The sequence below is a fragment of the Perognathus longimembris genome, chromosome 2, assembly GCF_023159225.1.
Source record: "Perognathus longimembris pacificus isolate PPM17 chromosome 2, ASM2315922v1, whole genome shotgun sequence".
NCBI lineage: Eukaryota > Metazoa > Chordata > Mammalia > Rodentia > Heteromyidae > Perognathus > Perognathus longimembris.
The window spans coordinates 105,770,984-105,787,945 of record NC_063162.1 but is presented as its reverse complement, the minus strand read 5'-3'; the positions used below and the strand labels follow the sequence as shown (position 1 = coordinate 105,787,945).

The window sequence follows — 16,962 nt, the reverse complement described above, 5'->3', positions numbered from 1 at the left end:
TGACTTTTATTCTAACCCGTAGGAATAAGAGGCGGGTCCACTGAGCTCTTCCCAAGCCGCCTTTTTGTCCTATTCTCAAGCCAGGAAAGGTCGGAGGGTTTACACTGACAGCTAGATGGTCCAATGAACGCGTGTGAGGAGGGCCTCTGAACCCAGATTGGCGTTCAACTTGCCAATTAAGATAGCTCTAGGAGCGGTGGGAACCAGCCCCGGATGTGGGCGCGGCCAAGAGCTAGAACCCGGAGAACCTCTACCGCTGCGTTTTGAAGGGACAGAACTGAGTCTTCGTAATTATCATGTGACAGGGTCTGGATTTAATGGGGGGGGAACTGTGGAAGAGGATAAAGATCCAAACTGGCGAATTTCCTGACCTCCACGGCCCCCGCTGCTGTACCGCAAGCCGTACTGCTCGGTGAGTGGAAAACTCGGCCTTCCGTTGTCTGGGTGAGCTGTGAGGCTGACCCTCACTCCATCACACTGCGAGCCCTAAACGCACACGCCTTGGCTTGGCCATGGGGCTTCGGGTTGCATCATTACAAAATCGTGTTAAATTGTAAAATTTAACACAGGCCAGATTGGAGGGTGGGGGAGGAAAAAGTCCATATTCTACGCCTCGAGCCGACCTTGGGCCTTTGCAGACCTGGGTAGTTAGCAACGTCCTGAAGTTCCAGATGCAAATTGGCCCCCAAATCAGGTAAGTTGTAAGCTGTTCCTTTGAAGGATGGCCAAGGCATTTGCAGCACTGAAGCAACATTTGACACAAGGATACAGGTGAGGGGGTTAGGCCCTTTAGATTTACACGTGGGTGACGAGTGAAGATTTTAACAATAATCAGGACCCAAACTATCTTCTAGGTAACAAAAATGGCAGTCTAAGGGGGATGAATTTGATGGGCATATTTTAGTTTGGGAAAGGAAGCAGTCTGAAGCAAATAGATTTGCTTAGTTGTAGCTCATCATACACAATCTTTCAAGCATCATTTAAATGGCGCGTCCATTGTTTGCGTGAAAGTGAACTTTGTTGCACCTCACATTATAAAGTAAAGCCTGTAAATCGAAGTAAGATTATTTGCTTTATTTCCATCTATCCCCTCCAGCCCTCCATTCACCTGTGGTGAATGCAATTACTCCTCCAATAGCAGCTATTACTCTTTTCGTAGGGGGAAAAATGAAGCTTGTGTCCACTAGCAGATGAAAAAGTTAGATTTAAACACGTGTATCCTCATAAACCTATTCCTAAAGGCTCACAAAAATGGAAAGAAGTTTGGAGACTGGGGACTGAACAAACTTAATTTACAGAATGAAATACATAGTCATTCAACCCACAGGTCTCAGCCTTTCCTTCCAAATTTGGTCTCACCATTATCTGGCAGCCTCTGGCAAGGAAAGGAGGCATATAATGGAAAATGCCTTCCTGGGAGCAAAAACACTGCAGTATAAAGCATTTGCCAATTAAGTACACAAGTTGAAAGTGCAGGGTATGGGGAAAGAGAATACTCATACATCACTTGAGATACAGCAATGTGTGTACAAGAGTACCATGATCATCACCCTGCTAAGTACAGGTGTTACAGAACATATAGTAGGTCTCAAAAATAAGTAACCACACTAAAGCATGTGTTCCATCTAGCCAGTTTCTTCAATTTTTTCCTTGTTTTCTCCCCTAAGTTTTTACAACTGCTTTATCACCTGTGCTTTTTTTTCGTACTATATATGCCCCACCACCGTCTGATCTTGTCTCCCCATCAAGTCTACTTTCTCATTTGCAGCCTTTCATATTTGTGGTTTATTTCCTCCAGCATTTTATTTTTTTTGTTTTTTTAAATAATTATTGTCAAAGTGATGTACAGAGGGGTTACAGTTTCATATTCCTCCAGCATTTTAATACTTACATTTCCCCTTCTTGGGAATTTCTCCTTGTCCCTTCTTAATCTCATGAGCTATTTCCATATCTTTACATTCTCTTAACTCTTTAATCAACTGAATGCAGTCTGGCTTCTCATGTTCGAGTCTATTTACCATTATTCCATGTGGCCACCAAGCTGATATTAAAAACAAACAACACTTATGTGGAGAAACATACTGCAAACCTATATGTGAAGACTAAATGTGATAAATGCTTGTATCTAAGCCAAGCTTATTAGTAAACACATTCCCACTCAAATATTCAAGTTTTTAAGAATAAATGGTTTTAGTATTGAAGAAATTAAAACTCCAGCAAAAACAGACCTTTCATGCAGTAGGAAATATCATGGAACAATAGTAATCCACAGTTTTTATGCAGAAGAAAAAAAAAGTTGCTGTGACAGAGTAGTGATTTAAAAAAAAAAGGGTGGGGGGACTCCTAATAATAATTTAACATCAAATAATGGTAAGATATTTGAAGTTCAGTGGGCTTTCATTTTTTTCTTTATTTTTTGTTGTTGTTGCTGCTGTTGTCTTGACTTGGTTGCTCTACTGTATAACACTTGAGCCATGCCACGAGCCTAGGGATTTTTTCCCTGTTGTTGTTTGGTTTTGTTTTTTATGCTGGCCCTAGAGCTTGATCTCAGGGCCTGGGTGATGTTCTTGAGCTTTTTCCTCAAGGCCAGTTCTTTACCTCTTTAGCCACAGCTCTACTTGTGGCTTTTTTTGTGGATAATTGGGGATAAGCATCTGTGGACTTTACAACTTGGGCTGGTTTGTAACTGCAATCCTCAGATCTCCAGCCTGAGCTTTTATTGGTTATTTTGGAGGTGGAATCTCTTGGATTTTTTTTCCTGGACTAGTCTCCAGCCATGATCCTTCAGATCTCAGCCATCTTCCTGCTAGGATTAAAGATCCAAAGATTATATGAAACTCAGAATTACCAATACCTTTTTTCAAATGACCTCTTTGCAGCCTGATCTCACAAATTTTACTCTACCATTTCTTAAAAACCTCTCCCTTTTTGGCTTAGTACCACCTCCTTTTCACCACTCTGATTTCAAATGCTTCATTTTAGCACCCTAACATTGAATTAAAACTCTAGCTTTGTAAGTGTACCAGGAGGTTAAGAACATCCCTAAGGTACAGTTTATTTCAATAGCCTAGAATTAAGTGACATGCTGTTCTGAAGACATTTTGAATAGAACTCATACTCAGTGAATATTAGAAATTTTATTGTACTTTAGTCATGGGTTGTAAGCAATGATGGACATATTGTGAATGGTAGTATGTTTTAAAACTTAGGAAGTCTGTGAGTAGAAAACAGACAACTTGGTTCACTAGAAATGAAAGTATCAAAACAATCTTGACTTTTTTCCTTCTCTTAGGGTATTTTTTCAGTTTTTCGACCCTGAAGCAGCCTCTTTAAACTGTTTAAATGAGAATGTCCTTGGCTCAGAGAGTACTACTCACCTGGCTTTTCACATTACTCTTCTTGATCATGTTGGTGTTGAAACTGGATGAGAAGGCACCTTGGAACTGGTTCCTCATATTTATTCCAGTATGGATATTTGATACTATCCTTCTTGTCATGCTGATTGTGAAAATGGCTGGGCGATGTAAGTCTGGTTTTGACCCTCGTCATGGATCACACAATATTAAAAAAAAAGCCTGGTACCTCATTGCAATGTTACTTAAATTAGCTTTCTGCCTGGCACTCTGTGCTAAACTGGAACAATTTACTACCATGAATGTGTCCTATGTCTTCATTCCTTTATGGGCTCTACTGGCAGGGGCCTTAACAGAACTTGGATATAATGTCTTTTTTGTGAGAGACTGACTTCTGAAGTACATCATCTCATTTCTGTTGCTGTTCAAAAGCTATAATTAAAGTGTTCTGAATCTCTGCAAGCCTCAAGAGAATGAGAGAACTGAGGGAAAATACCTAATATAGTTTCCTACTTTCATAAAACAGGATTCATGTGTCATGGACTCCTACTCAACCCAAAACTGAATTATTTTCAATATATGAGTAATTGATGTACTAATTACCCCTATGTAAATAAAGTTTGTTTTGACTTCACTTTTTATGACTCTTGAATTATCTGTTATTACCTAAAAGTAAGTAAGTACAAAACCTTAATCTACATACTTGGATAAAAGTTTAATATGTCATGGCTCTGGTATAATCTGGTAAATGTCTATGCTTCTAAATTAGGAAGAAAATAAGTTATTAAAGTAATTAGCTACACAACTTCTTGTTCATAGTCACAATGAACCAGAAGACTTGGCAGATTTTTCAACTAGATTAAATTCACTTTTGCCACCTCCATGTCAGAGCCTAAATTTGCCCATTTCGAAAGTTAGGGGGATCCTCTATTCAGTATGTTCCATTTTGTTCCATCAGAGGGGCTGGGGATATGGCCTAGTGGCAAGAGTGCTTGCCTTGTATACAATGAGGCCCTGAGTTCAATTCCCCAGCACCACATAAACAGAAAATGGCCAGAAGTGGTGCTGTGGCTCAAGTGACAGAGTGCTAGCCTTGAGCAAAAAGAAGCCAGGGACAGTGCACAGGCCCTGAATCCAAGCCCCAGGACTAGCCAAAAAAAAAAAAAAAGCATCTCTCAGTTTGTTCCTGATTTAATGCCTATTGTCCTGAGGTCTCTAGGAGTTAATGCTCCATTCACTCTTAAAAGTATCTTGGTTTGAGAAATTATAGGATTACCTTGACAGGGCACGTAAGTAATTCAAATGAAGCAGAGATGGAAGTACTTAATAAAAATTCTATAAAGGCTGAAACATTTCATAACTCTAAAAGTAGTATGACTCTCTTGTCCTATTAGCCCACATTTATAGCTCTGAGAAATCTGAAGTAGCATTTTGTTCTCTTAGAAAAGATCTAACACACTGAACACATGTTGGGTATAGTGGTACACACTTATAATCACAGCACTAGGAGGTGGAAACAGAGGATCAGGAGCTCAAAGCCAGTCTGGGCTACAAAGCAAGATATTCTCTCTCCAAAACACAGAACACAAGATCGTAATTTTTGGTTAATACAAATTAACAGCATTTTTCAGTTCTCCCTTCTAAAGACCAGTAACATTAAGTTTCAGGCATACCACCAAAAATTAAGACATCTTAAAATCTAATTAAGCTTTTGAAACTACACAAAACAATCTAACTCTAAATAAAAACCAATTATAAATACCTTAGAATTTATGATACAGTATTGAGTAAGCATGAGATCAAGAAGGGTATTTAATACATGGAACTGAATATTCCAGGACTGGTCAAATATACCTAATTCAATTGAGAACCAAACTAGTCAAGTCTCTGGAATCTCAGTAGCTCAAATTAATTTTTAGTTCAGGTAAAAGTATTCATGCAGCTGGGCACCAGTGGCTCATAACTGTAATCCTAGCTACTCAGGAAACTGAGATCTGAGGGTCAAATTTAAAGCCAACCTGGGCAGCAAAACCCATGAAAATCTTATCTCCAATTAACTAGCAAAAAAAAGCTAGGAGAGGAGCTGTGGCTCAAGTGAAAAAGGCTACACCCAGGCCCTGAGTTCAAGACCCAGAACTGGCATGCACACACACACACACACACACACACACACACACACACACACACACACCATTCATACGCTTATTACCTTACTATAAACTCTCCAGTGAAAAGGACTATACATGGTGCTATAACAGGAAGAAGCATTTTTTTCTGGTTACAGGGCATAATTGTATGCCTCATAGAGTATAAAAAAAGTGACAGTAGGCAACATGTTGTAGCCTGTGGACAGACAACATATAGCCTATGAGCAGGGGGTCTATTCATTCTCAATCTAGGACAGAAAGCTAGCAATTTAAGTAAACCATTGTTGACTAGACAGCAAAAGTAATAAAGATAAGGAAACCACAGGACACATACAGTAAGCACCTGAGTCTTCAAGAAAAGCACCTTTATACCAAGGAAAATATTAGGGACCTTTTCAGTTTTATGTTAGGAAACAACCACAGACTGCCAAAGGAGTTTCCTTTAATGCTGGTCATGTTTTCAGAGTAAGTGCAAAATATTACTGGTGTCCTTATTACAGGAAATACGTGATGTTGTAGCTCTGGAGGGAAATACCTACTCACCATAATAATGAAGAAACTAAAGCCCAGGTAAATCCAATGGAATTAGCCCAAAGTCTAGGATAAACAGAAGAGTTTGACTCTGAACACTATCTACAAAATAGGTTTCCTAGTAAAGGGGAGAGTGAAAATGAAAAGTTTTGACAGAGGGCTCTTTTTATCACATGCTAATAGTTTTTCTTAGGGAACACCTTACACTTTAATAAGTCAACCACTCTGCACGAGAGTTCACTACCTATAGACTACACTCAAAAGTTTGTAATTCGCTGTTATCAAGAATAGGCAGGATATGATGTGATTTTTATCAACCCTGAGCAAAATAGTGAAAAGAGCTTTATTTTGTTGTTTTTTAAGTGTCCACATGCATCCACTATACCTTGTCTTGACTGTCATGAAACTTTCTTTGGTGGTAATTCATACCTGCCAAGCAGGCAATCTACCAATTAAGTCATGTCTCCAGCCTTTTTATTGCTTTTACTTTTTTTTTTTTTAAATAGGGTCTCACATTCTTGCCCTGGTCAGTCTGCTTTGAAGGCCTTTTACTTGTGCAACCTGTGTAGCTAAGATTACAGGCATATTCCACCATTCCTAGCTTTTTGAAATGGAGTCTTATTTTTGTCTAGGCTGGTCTCAAACCATGTTCTTCCCAATTTCTACCTCCCGAGTAGCTGGGATTACAGGTCTGAGCGACTGTCCTGCCCCTTCATTAAACTTTTTCTTCCCATATGCCTGTCTTCTGCTCAAAACTTGAGAGGCTAGTAATGTGACTTAGCAGTAGAGTGCTGGCCTACCATGCACGAAGCCCTGGGTTCGATTCCTCAACACCACATAAACAGAAAAAGCCCGAAGTGGCACTGTGGCTCAAGAGGTAGAGTGCTAACCTTGAGCAAAAGGAAGCCAGGGACAGTGCTCAGCCCCTGAGTCGCAAGCCCCAGGACTGGCAATAAATAAATAGATAGATAGATAGATAGATAGATAGATAGATAAATAGATAAATAAATAAATATTAAGAGGAACCCATGAAGGAGACAACAAAAATAAGGAAAGTGTGAAATGACTGATGTCGACAAGTCCACACAGCTCTTCTATTTTGTTTTAATTCCAGAAGCAGAAGCTAACATTTAGTACGTATAAGCCAAGCCATGTTCTAAGTAAAATTCAGCATATTGTCATTTAATTTTCCCACCAAGTAACAGAATAAGTATTATCCTCCTGTTTACTGTTAAGAAATACAGATTACGCACAGTGCTCAAGGTTATACAAGTATACTGATTTTATTTAACGTTTCTAATATTAGTAGGGAGAACCACATAAACTTAAATAGAATGACTTTTATAACTAGACGTAGAAATGAAGACTTAGAAATAAATTCTACCTTATACTAAGAGGTACTGTAACAGCATTTAAAGTATATTTGTCATTTTAATCATCTACTTTATATTCTTTTTATACACTTTATCTACTTTTAATAACTTTAGAAAAGCTAGTTGAGCCAGGGGCCTATAGCTCCCCTGTAATCCTAGCTACTCAGAAGGCTGAGATCTGAGGATCACAGTTCAAAGCCAACCCATGCAGGGAAGTACTTCCTTGAGACTCTTATCTCCAATTAGCCACCAGAAAAACAGAAGTGTTGCTATGGCCCTTTTGGTTCCCCTTTGTGGTAGAACACTAGCCTTGAGTGAAAAGGCTAAGCCCTAAATTCAAGCCCCATGACCAACTAAAACAAAGGGGGGTAGTGGGATCCTCAGATCTCAGCCTCCTGAGTAACTAGGATTATAGGTCTGATCCACTGGCCCAGCCATCTGTTGTTATTTTAAAGATGAAAAGGGAGTTATTTTACATAACAGTAAGGCTCAGTTAAAATTTAAGAAAAAAAAATTCTGCAGAAGAGGAATCAAACTGGCCAAATAAATTTTACTTACTTTACTTTCACACAGACTTCCTGTGATCATATTATTTCTGTGTTTGTTTGTTTTGACTGGTCCTACGGCTTGAACTTTTGGCCTAGGCGCTGTCCCTGAGCTTTTATGCTTAAGACTAGTGGTTTACCACTTGAGTCACAGTTCCACTTACAGCTTCTTGTGGTTAACTGGAGATAAGAGTCTCATGAATTTTCTGCTCAGGTTGGCTTTGAACTGTGATCTTCAGATCTAAGCCTTCAAAGTAGCTAGGATTACTGATGTGAACCACCAGCGCCTAGCTGAGCTTGTTTCTTGGTATTCTTTTTGTTGTTGTTGTTGTTGCCAGTCCTGGGCCTTGACTCAGGGCCTGAGCACTGTCCCTGGCTTCTTTTTGCTCAACGCTAGCACTCTGCCACTTGAGCCACAGCGCCACTTCTGGCCGTTTTCTATATATGTGGTGCTGGGGACTTGAACCCAGAGCTTCATGTATACGAGGTATTCTTAAGTAGTACAACATCAGTGAATTTTATAGGAGAGCATAATTAGTATTTTAAAATTATGAATGTTTAATTCTAAGTTTCAGAATGTATAGAACTACAGGGATCTCATATTTGTCAATGCAGTTGTTGGTGGGCAGATCACAGTACTTTCCCCCACACACTCCCCAAAAGTCATACAAGAAGTACATTTCATGTCGGCACTGGTGGCTCATAACTATAATCCTAGCTACTCATGACCCTGAGATCTGAGGATAGAAGGTCAAATACAGCTCAGGCAGGAAAGACTATGCGACTTTAATCTCCAGTAAAAGCTGGAACTGGAGTTGTGGCTCAAGTGGTAGAATGCTAGCCCTGAGTCCCAGGACAGACCAAACACAAAGTACATTTCACTTTTAATTTCATGTTAATTTACTCTTTTACAAGAAAAGACAGCTCTGTTTTTGCACTCTGTAATATAGGACAGAAGACAAAAAAAAAAAAAAGACTTAACAGCTCTCTGAATTGTCATCGGAAATTGTCTATTGGAAGTATCCTATCAGTGCCAAATATACCAAACATAGCTCATGAAATAAGCAATTCATTCTAAAACAAGTGATATTTTCCTTATATAGTATAATCAAGTGGGAGAAATTGATCTATTCGCTGAAGATCTTAAACTCATGTCACTTTTCAATAGCCTAAAATAAATAGTTAAATTTAGGGTTAACAGGGAGGTAATTAACTATGTCATTCCCATTACCTATACCTAAGTAAAGACCTTAATAAGGTAACCCACAATATTTTTCTTTTCTGTTAGTATGAGTCAAATATTTAGTATTAGTAGTTAGGAAGAAAGAGCTTCGCAGAATGTAATTACTTTCAGTACTTTACTGTCTTGTTAAAGAAAAGAGCTTTTAAAGATTCTGAAATTAAAACAAAATGTCAAATTGAAGAAAATAATTACAAAACAAAGGTAGAAAAGGATTGTGGTTACCAATTTTAGTATTTATTAGAAGGTAGAAGACAAGGAAAATACCCTTCACACTATAAAAACAAATCTTGTACCTTTGCTAAATGTAAAATGAATTGTGAGATATTTACTTTATATAACAAAAACTCTCAAAGGAAAAAACTGAAGGCAGATTACCAAAACAGTGCTAGTTCATTATTTACAAAAATATTACCTGCCATAAGTATTCTGGAGAAACTGTTTTACTCTCAGGAACACTAAATACTTTAAGGACTTAAACTGAGAAAAGAAATCTTTGTTACCCTCAAGGACACCCTCCATTTACAGAAACAAACTTTTCCCACAAATTTGCACACACAAACATACACACATACACATACACACACTGTTGTGCTAGATCAACCTAATCTTTATTTAAGGTCAACAGTCTTGAGGCAAGGAAGATAGTGAATATATGGCTTTTGTTAATTTGCAACTAAATATAAAAAAAATGTTTAATTCCTTTTCTAGCGAAGAAGCTAACCTGAGTATGGTATATATTACTTAGTTAAAAGATATAAACAAAAAATTAGGAAAAAGAAAGCACTATAGCTGACAGCACTGAGACTTTTATGTAAATGTCTGTATATCCATTTAATAATTTACATAATTATTTTATAGAGCATATAACCACATCGAAATGATATCATACGTGCTTTATTGTTCTGGTCCAAGTTATTGGAAATAAAAGCAAAAACCTGTATTCAGAACTGGAATGTACTAACTGGAAACCACTAATATAATGCAGTATGAAAATAGAAATTTTTATGTGTGTAACAAAAGTAGTCAACAAGTTCTCAGCATCTCAAGAGGACTTTGAAAGTATAACCCGTAAGATAAGAAACATAGTATTATTCAAGGCGATAACAAGGCTTTCTCTTGGAATCTTGAGCCTATTTGTGTATGTATACTTCAACTCCACAAAGAAGTATGCATTTTACAAAGCAGTTAAAATTTCAAATTATGGGTAAATTAATAAACTATGCCTGAAAGCAACAACTATAATTTTTAACCATTATGTTTTAGACATGCTTTGCTTTAAGTTAAAAAGTTAAGGCTCACAACTTTGTAGTGATACCTTAAAGGTATTTTCTTACAGTATCTATGTTAATGCTACTGGAAACCTGGAAATATACCTTGCTAATGTATCACCTTCAATTTAAAAAAAAAAAAAAGAAAGCATAATGACATCTTTTTCTGCTTTTGAATACTAGCTTAAGAACTTGTATCTTCTAAGAAAGTAGGTGCAAATCCTGAAATTCAGTTTAAAACAGAAGAATAAATAGGTCAGAAAAAGGATAGTGATGTATAAAAACAAATCCTATTTACAGTATCATGATTTATACCTTCCCTACCCCATGAAACTTCCCGTCGCACACTGATTTCCTATATACTGTCAAATTTCCTCTCTGGCAGCCAGAACTAATACCATTGTTGTAGTTGAGTTTTATTTTTCTGTTCAAATGCTTTTTTCTAAAATGACCTAATTACAAATAGGAATTTTGATTGGCAGCACAAATGAGGACAGGCCAGAAACCACTGAAACTAAAATAACAGCCTCCACAAAAGCAGTAAAAAAAAACACCAACTGAGAGTCAACCAAATAATACAAGAACAAACAAAATAGAGTTGCAATGAGTAGGATTCCTTACATCCATGAATAACAAAAGACAGTTTGGCTTTTCATTACAGAAATGGAAACAATCTGAAATCATGATGAAGTCCACATTGAAGAGATTTGTTTTACATATGTTTAGTTAGGCACTGATAATCCTGTTTCCTACCACAATTTACTTTCTAGAACTTCTTTAGAAAAGGAGTGGTTTGCCTTGTTAGGGCAGGGAGGGGATCCTGAGAAAGAGATGGAAACAGTTTTTGTTAGTTAACTCTGAATATGGCAGTTGAGTCATTGCCCTTATTTTTCAATTTTGTTATTGTCATATTTCTCTCCTGAAAGAAAAATGTTAAGAGTTTTACTTGCTCACATTAAACTTTCTGTGATTAAAGATGTTTTTACTTACTACCACTAAGTATAGCACAGGTGCTTATTAGAAAATTCTCTTAATTTTTTATTCCATACACAACAAAGAAAAGGTATGTTAGCTAAGTAATCTGGCCACATCACTTTATTAGTTAGAAGAATTAGATATCATTAGCATACCTGTTTCTCCTCAACTTTCTAAAACTATTTCTATTACTTAACTGCTTTCTTAATGTTGAATATAAATATTTCTAAATGTGTTTTAGGAAATAGGGCTAAGAAGTTTCACATAAGTTTCATCTTACAAGGTAACTTAAGAAATTGTGCAAAATATGATATACATATATACATTCTCATACATAAACACACATATATTCTTTCATAAATGAATCTTGTTTTCTTAAAATACTTGCACAGTGTGGGGAATTTAAATATTTACTAGATTTGAATACATACATTTATACTCCATTACCATGCTCTCTCTGTTCATATGTATATATACACATATATGTATATGTGTGTATATATATACATATATGTGTATATATCAGCAAAGAGAAGCATATCAAACATAATTCAGGTGAATTGTCAGTTTGTCTTTGCAGACCCAACAAAAACCATATTATTATGAACCTTTATCAAGTGGCTCACATTTCCATATAAATTATACTAAAAAGATTTTTAAAAAGCTATTTACACTACAGTGCTAACACATTTTAAATGAAAAACAAAAATTGGTATAAATAAGCTTTATGGCAAAGCTTTCAAAAAAGAATTCTGGCTCATATTACAAAATTTGTGTGTGTGCACATGCGCACACACGTGCATGTGTGTATATTAATGTCAACTCTATTCTAAAATCTATAATTCCAACTCAAATGATTTTTTTAAAGACTCCTTTATGTTTAAACCTGCAATGTTACAGTGCATCTGGCCTTAAGTGCTTGATACTTCACAGTTAGGGACAGGCACTGAGGAATGTTACAAAGCTACATAAACTATATTTTGTAACAGACTCAAGAGCAAGTCCTGAGCTTGCTTCCAGATTTCATATCTTTATTACATTATTTAAAAAATTAATGCTATATACAAAATTTAGTACAAAATGTCATCTTTTCTATCTTGATTTGAGTGTATAGAACTCTGTTGCCTTGTGTCAGCTAGACTTGTAAGACTTCTAGGACACAATTCTTCCTTTAATTCTTTGCTATTTTCAAATTTAGAATCCAAGTCTATCTTAAATTCCGTAAATTGAACATGATCCAATTTTGCCTTAACATTCTTGCCATCCATATTATTCAGTGCTCTAGTCTTTTCAGAAATAGAAACATTCACGGCTTCTTCCTTGATTCTTACAGATGCAACAGGTTCGTCTTTAAGATGCTGTAAATCATATTTAGAATGAACTTTGTCTGAAAGAACAGAATCCAATGCAGTTTTGCTTACAGCACAAATCATTTTGTCAGTGTGAGGTCCATGAACTGATGATGTGGGCTCTGGTGATATGCTTGTTTCATGAGTGGCTGTATTCTGAGAAGTATCCTCCTCAGAGTGATATAATTTGAGCCGAACATGCCAAGCTAAACTGCATACAGCTGATACAGTCTTGAACTGATGAACAACATTCCTTGGAATAAAATAAATATCATTATCATACAGTTGAATCCTGGCATAGCGAATGCCTTCTCTCCTCAGTTGATTAAGTTTTGCATCATCAACCCACTGGACACACTAAAAGAAGAAATAACGGATATAAGTTTTTCCATAATAAAATCTAAACTAATATTAATTATAATAAATATAATACTAACTAAAAATTATTTAAAATATACCTGAGATAGTGGAGGTTCGTGTAAATCTAATTGCATTCGTTGAACTACTTCTAAGAAATCTTCAGCATGAAAGCATATCACATCTTTGGTTATTCGGGGTTGATCAGGCCTAAAAAATATAAGATAATAAAAGGATGCACCATTAATATTTCATTCTAATAAATGCAAACCAAAAACAGTTTATGAGTGAAAAGAGAATGACTTCCTAATATAAAAATATATGTATAATTTCACTGACACATAAAAATGGCTTTTAATATTTTATTACTTATTAATTTGTATTAACTGGTTTTAATTATACTTAATAGACTGGGTGCCTGTATTCCTAGATACTCAGGAAGATGACATCTGAGGATTGTGGTTCAAAGCCAGCCAGGGCGGGAAAATACATGAGACTCTTACCTCCAATTAAGTACCAGAAAACCAGAAGTGGCACTGTGGCTCAAAGTGGTAGAGCTCCAACCTTGAGCAAAAGAGCTCAGGGACAGTGCCCAGGCCCTGAGTTCAAGCCCCACAACTGACAAAAATAATTATAATAATGCTGAAAATTTTTAAGATGTTCATTAGAAAAGTACTAACTGTTCACTGGCATTTTCACTGTTTTTAAATAAAATTAAAAAAAAAAGAAATCCCAAATTCTTCTTTTAATTAGGAATGTACAAATATATTTTTACATATGATGCTCAACAATCAATTTTGAAGTGAAATTCTAGGCAATGTAAATGTATAAAGGTCACATGAAGCAAATCATAACTAAATTTCTAACGACTAGTGATCAAGTCTAGAAATTACATTAGAAGGGAAAGAATAATCTGACTAAATTGCAGACTTCTCAACAAAGACAATGCAAATCAAAAGAGAATCTTTAAAATATTAAAACAAAAACACTCCATAGTTCTATATCTAGCAAAAATTATCCTCCAAAATGCAAAGTAAAAACAGTTTCAGACAGGTATGGCAGCATACACTTTATCCTCAGTACTCAGAAAGCTGAGGTGGAAGGAAAACAAATTTAAGGCCAGCTTGGATTCTATAGTGAGTTCAAGGACAGCCTGAACTACATAGTAAAATCCAGTCTAAGAAGAAAATATTAAATAATAATTCAGGGGCTGGGATATGGCCTAGTGGCAGAGTGTTTGCCTCATATACATGAAGCCTTGGGTTCCATTCCTCAGTACCACATATATAGAAAAATCCAAAGTGTTGCTGCGGCTCAAGTGGTAGAGTGCTAGCCTAGAGCAAAAAGAAGCTAAGGTGAGTGCTCAGGCCCTGAGTTTAAGCCCCAAGACTGGGTAATAATAATAGTAGTAGTAGTAGTTGTTGTTCAAATGAGCTGAAAAGAAGTCAGAAGACCAGTGTAGCAAAGAATGTTAAAGGAAGTCTTTAGGCTAGGCAAGATGATATTTAGATGAAAACTTAGATCTATGTAAAGGATTATAAAGCACACAGCACAGTAAATATAAAAGATATTTTCTCATTTTAAAAATTCCTTTAGAAAATAATTCTTTAAAGTAAAAGTATTTAACTAACTATAGAGTTTACAGCATAGTTTTGAAATTGTTTATTGTTATTATAAAGGTGATGCAGAGAGGTGTTACAGTTACGTAAGTCTGATAAATAGTACATTTATTTTTGTACAATATCACTCCTTCCCTTGCTCTCTGGTTTACAGAATATTTAAAGTAAAATATGTAACTACAATCGGCTTACCAGAAATAAGAGGAAGAGGAAAGAAATGAAAATATACTATTGAGGATACTTACACATAACATTAAAAAATATATTTGGAGGTAGACTGCTAAGTTTAGAACAATGAAATAAAAACAAAGCTATAACAATTAAGAAAACAACATAGCTACATTGGAATTCTGAAAATGTCAAGAAGGTATAAAAGGACTGGAGAGTACGAGATGAAAATGAATAAAAAAGATGGTAAGTCCAAATTAACTGTTATATTAAATATAAATGGCATAAATAATCCAACTAAAAGGTAAATGCTAACAAATTTTTTAAAAAGCAAGTACCTTCATAGAACAATAATATAAGCCTACAAATAGGCTAAAAACAAGAAAGAATATGTGTGTGTGTATATATACCATGTGTGTATACATACATACATACACATATATATCACGCCAACTCAAAAAAATCAAATTATAAGAAAGCAAGAGAGGGCTGGTAATAAGTCCCTAGTGGCAAGAGTGCTTGCCTCATATACATGAAACCCTGGGTTCGATTCCTCAACACCACATATATACAAAAAGGTCAGAAGTGGCGCAGTGGCTCAAGTGGCAGAGTGTTAGCCTTAAGCAAAAAAAAAAAAGAAAAAAAGCAAGAGATCCTATAGTAACATCAGAAAGATTACCAAGGAAAGGCACAAACTCAAAAAAATCAAATCATAAGAAAGCAAGAGATCCTATAGTAACATCAGAAAGATTACCAAGGAGAAACACAAATATTTCAGAAGGGGTAACATTGATCAAGATGAACTGTATTCATAACCTGACTTCTAGAATTGAAACCCCTTTGAATAAACTACTTAAGAAAAATAAATATGCACATATATGTTATCTATCTATCTACCCCCCCACATATATTTCCAGATAGATAGATAACAGGTAGGTAGGTAGATAGATAGACAGATCAGAAACAACCAGATACTAAATCTACAAAGAGAACAGAAAAGTAAAAAGAAAACACAAGACTAGTCAGATCTAAAGCCATAAAGTTATTTCACAGCCTTGAGCTCAGTTCCTTTGTAATAAATATTACCAAAAGTAGTAAGAAAAAAATAGTTAAGAAACTTCAGTGGGACAATATTTATAAATGAGCATATAGCAAGGTTCAAGTAAACTTAGTTGTCTTAAAAGCAATTATCCTCCCTCTAGTCAATTATAATAAAAAAATTATTTCACACAATCCAAATGATTAAAAGATTCTAATAATTTAAAATCTTCTTTAGTGTAACAAGCTATTCATATTATGATGAAAAATTAAGGGTTTTTATTCCTCCAAAGTATGGAGAAATCATTTGGAAAAACTTTACAAGCCAAGAAAGCCTTCCAATCGAATAGTAGTTACATATACCAGTCTCCACAGTGCACAGCCTTCAGCACACCAACAGCAGCTGTAGTCTGTCGTTCAAAACCTTGTCCTATATGATCTGCATGGGCTCTTGTTCTGTCTTCAAAGAGCATCTCCCGAGGCTCACTGGTTCGAGGTAGATACTGAAGGTTTTTTATTTCATTGGTAGTTCTGTTTTCAAGAGATTTACATTTATATTGAGACTTACTTGCCATCAAACATTCAATAAGCATATAATTCAGAGAAAAAGAAACTTTACACCACCTATCTCAAATCAAGTTTTAAAAATCAACAAACCATAGAAGTGGAGTTGGGTCAAATGGTAGAGTGCTATACTTGAGCACAAAAATTCCCAAGCCCTGAATTCAAGCCCCAGTACCATCACACACACACACACACACACACACACACACACACACACAGAATTCAAGCCCCAGTACCATCACACACACACACACACACCAATAAGCAAAACCCAAAATATGCATACAAAGCCCTATTTTTCCTAATATACACTTCACAATGGCAGCTGTACAGATGAATTTACTTGAATAAGAAAAATAACAAATGATGTAGTCTACCCCAATTTCCCTACACACTAGGTCCTCTTTACAGTGCTTTCACTTCCTTCTGATT

At 36.0% G+C, this 16,962-nt stretch overlaps 2 protein-coding genes across 3 annotated transcripts in view; one reads left to right on the top strand and one right to left on the bottom strand.

The window, feature by feature from the left end:
• Positions 1–209: 209 nt before the first annotated feature.
• On the top strand, positions 210–3,987 carry Tmem60 (transmembrane protein 60). Of its 2 annotated transcripts, XM_048339889.1 has the most exons (3): positions 210–412; positions 1,328–1,564; positions 3,293–3,987. In XM_048339889.1, the coding sequence occupies exon 3, from the start codon at positions 3,343–3,345 to the stop codon at positions 3,742–3,744; it is 402 nt and encodes a 133-aa protein (XP_048195846.1). In that variant the 5' UTR covers positions 210–412; positions 1,328–1,564; positions 3,293–3,342; the 3' UTR covers positions 3,745–3,987. The 2 variants fall into 2 exon arrangements, with proteins under 2 accessions (XP_048195846.1, XP_048195845.1); XM_048339888.1 differs by lacking the exon at positions 1,328–1,564 and having other exon boundaries at positions 212–412.
• A 6,081-nt stretch (positions 3,988–10,068) lies between these two features.
• Positions 10,069–16,962, bottom strand: part of Rsbn1l (round spermatid basic protein 1 like) — a 43,688-nt gene continuing 36,794 nt past the window's right edge. The window contains exons 6-8 of the mRNA XM_048339877.1: positions 16,330–16,497; positions 13,243–13,351; positions 10,069–13,141 (exon numbers count right to left, since the gene is read on the bottom strand). Coding sequence (XP_048195834.1) covers positions 12,506–13,141; positions 13,243–13,351; positions 16,330–16,497 — 913 coding nt within the window. The 3' untranslated portion in view covers positions 10,069–12,505. The remainder of the gene's footprint in view (positions 13,142–13,242; positions 13,352–16,329; positions 16,498–16,962) is intronic.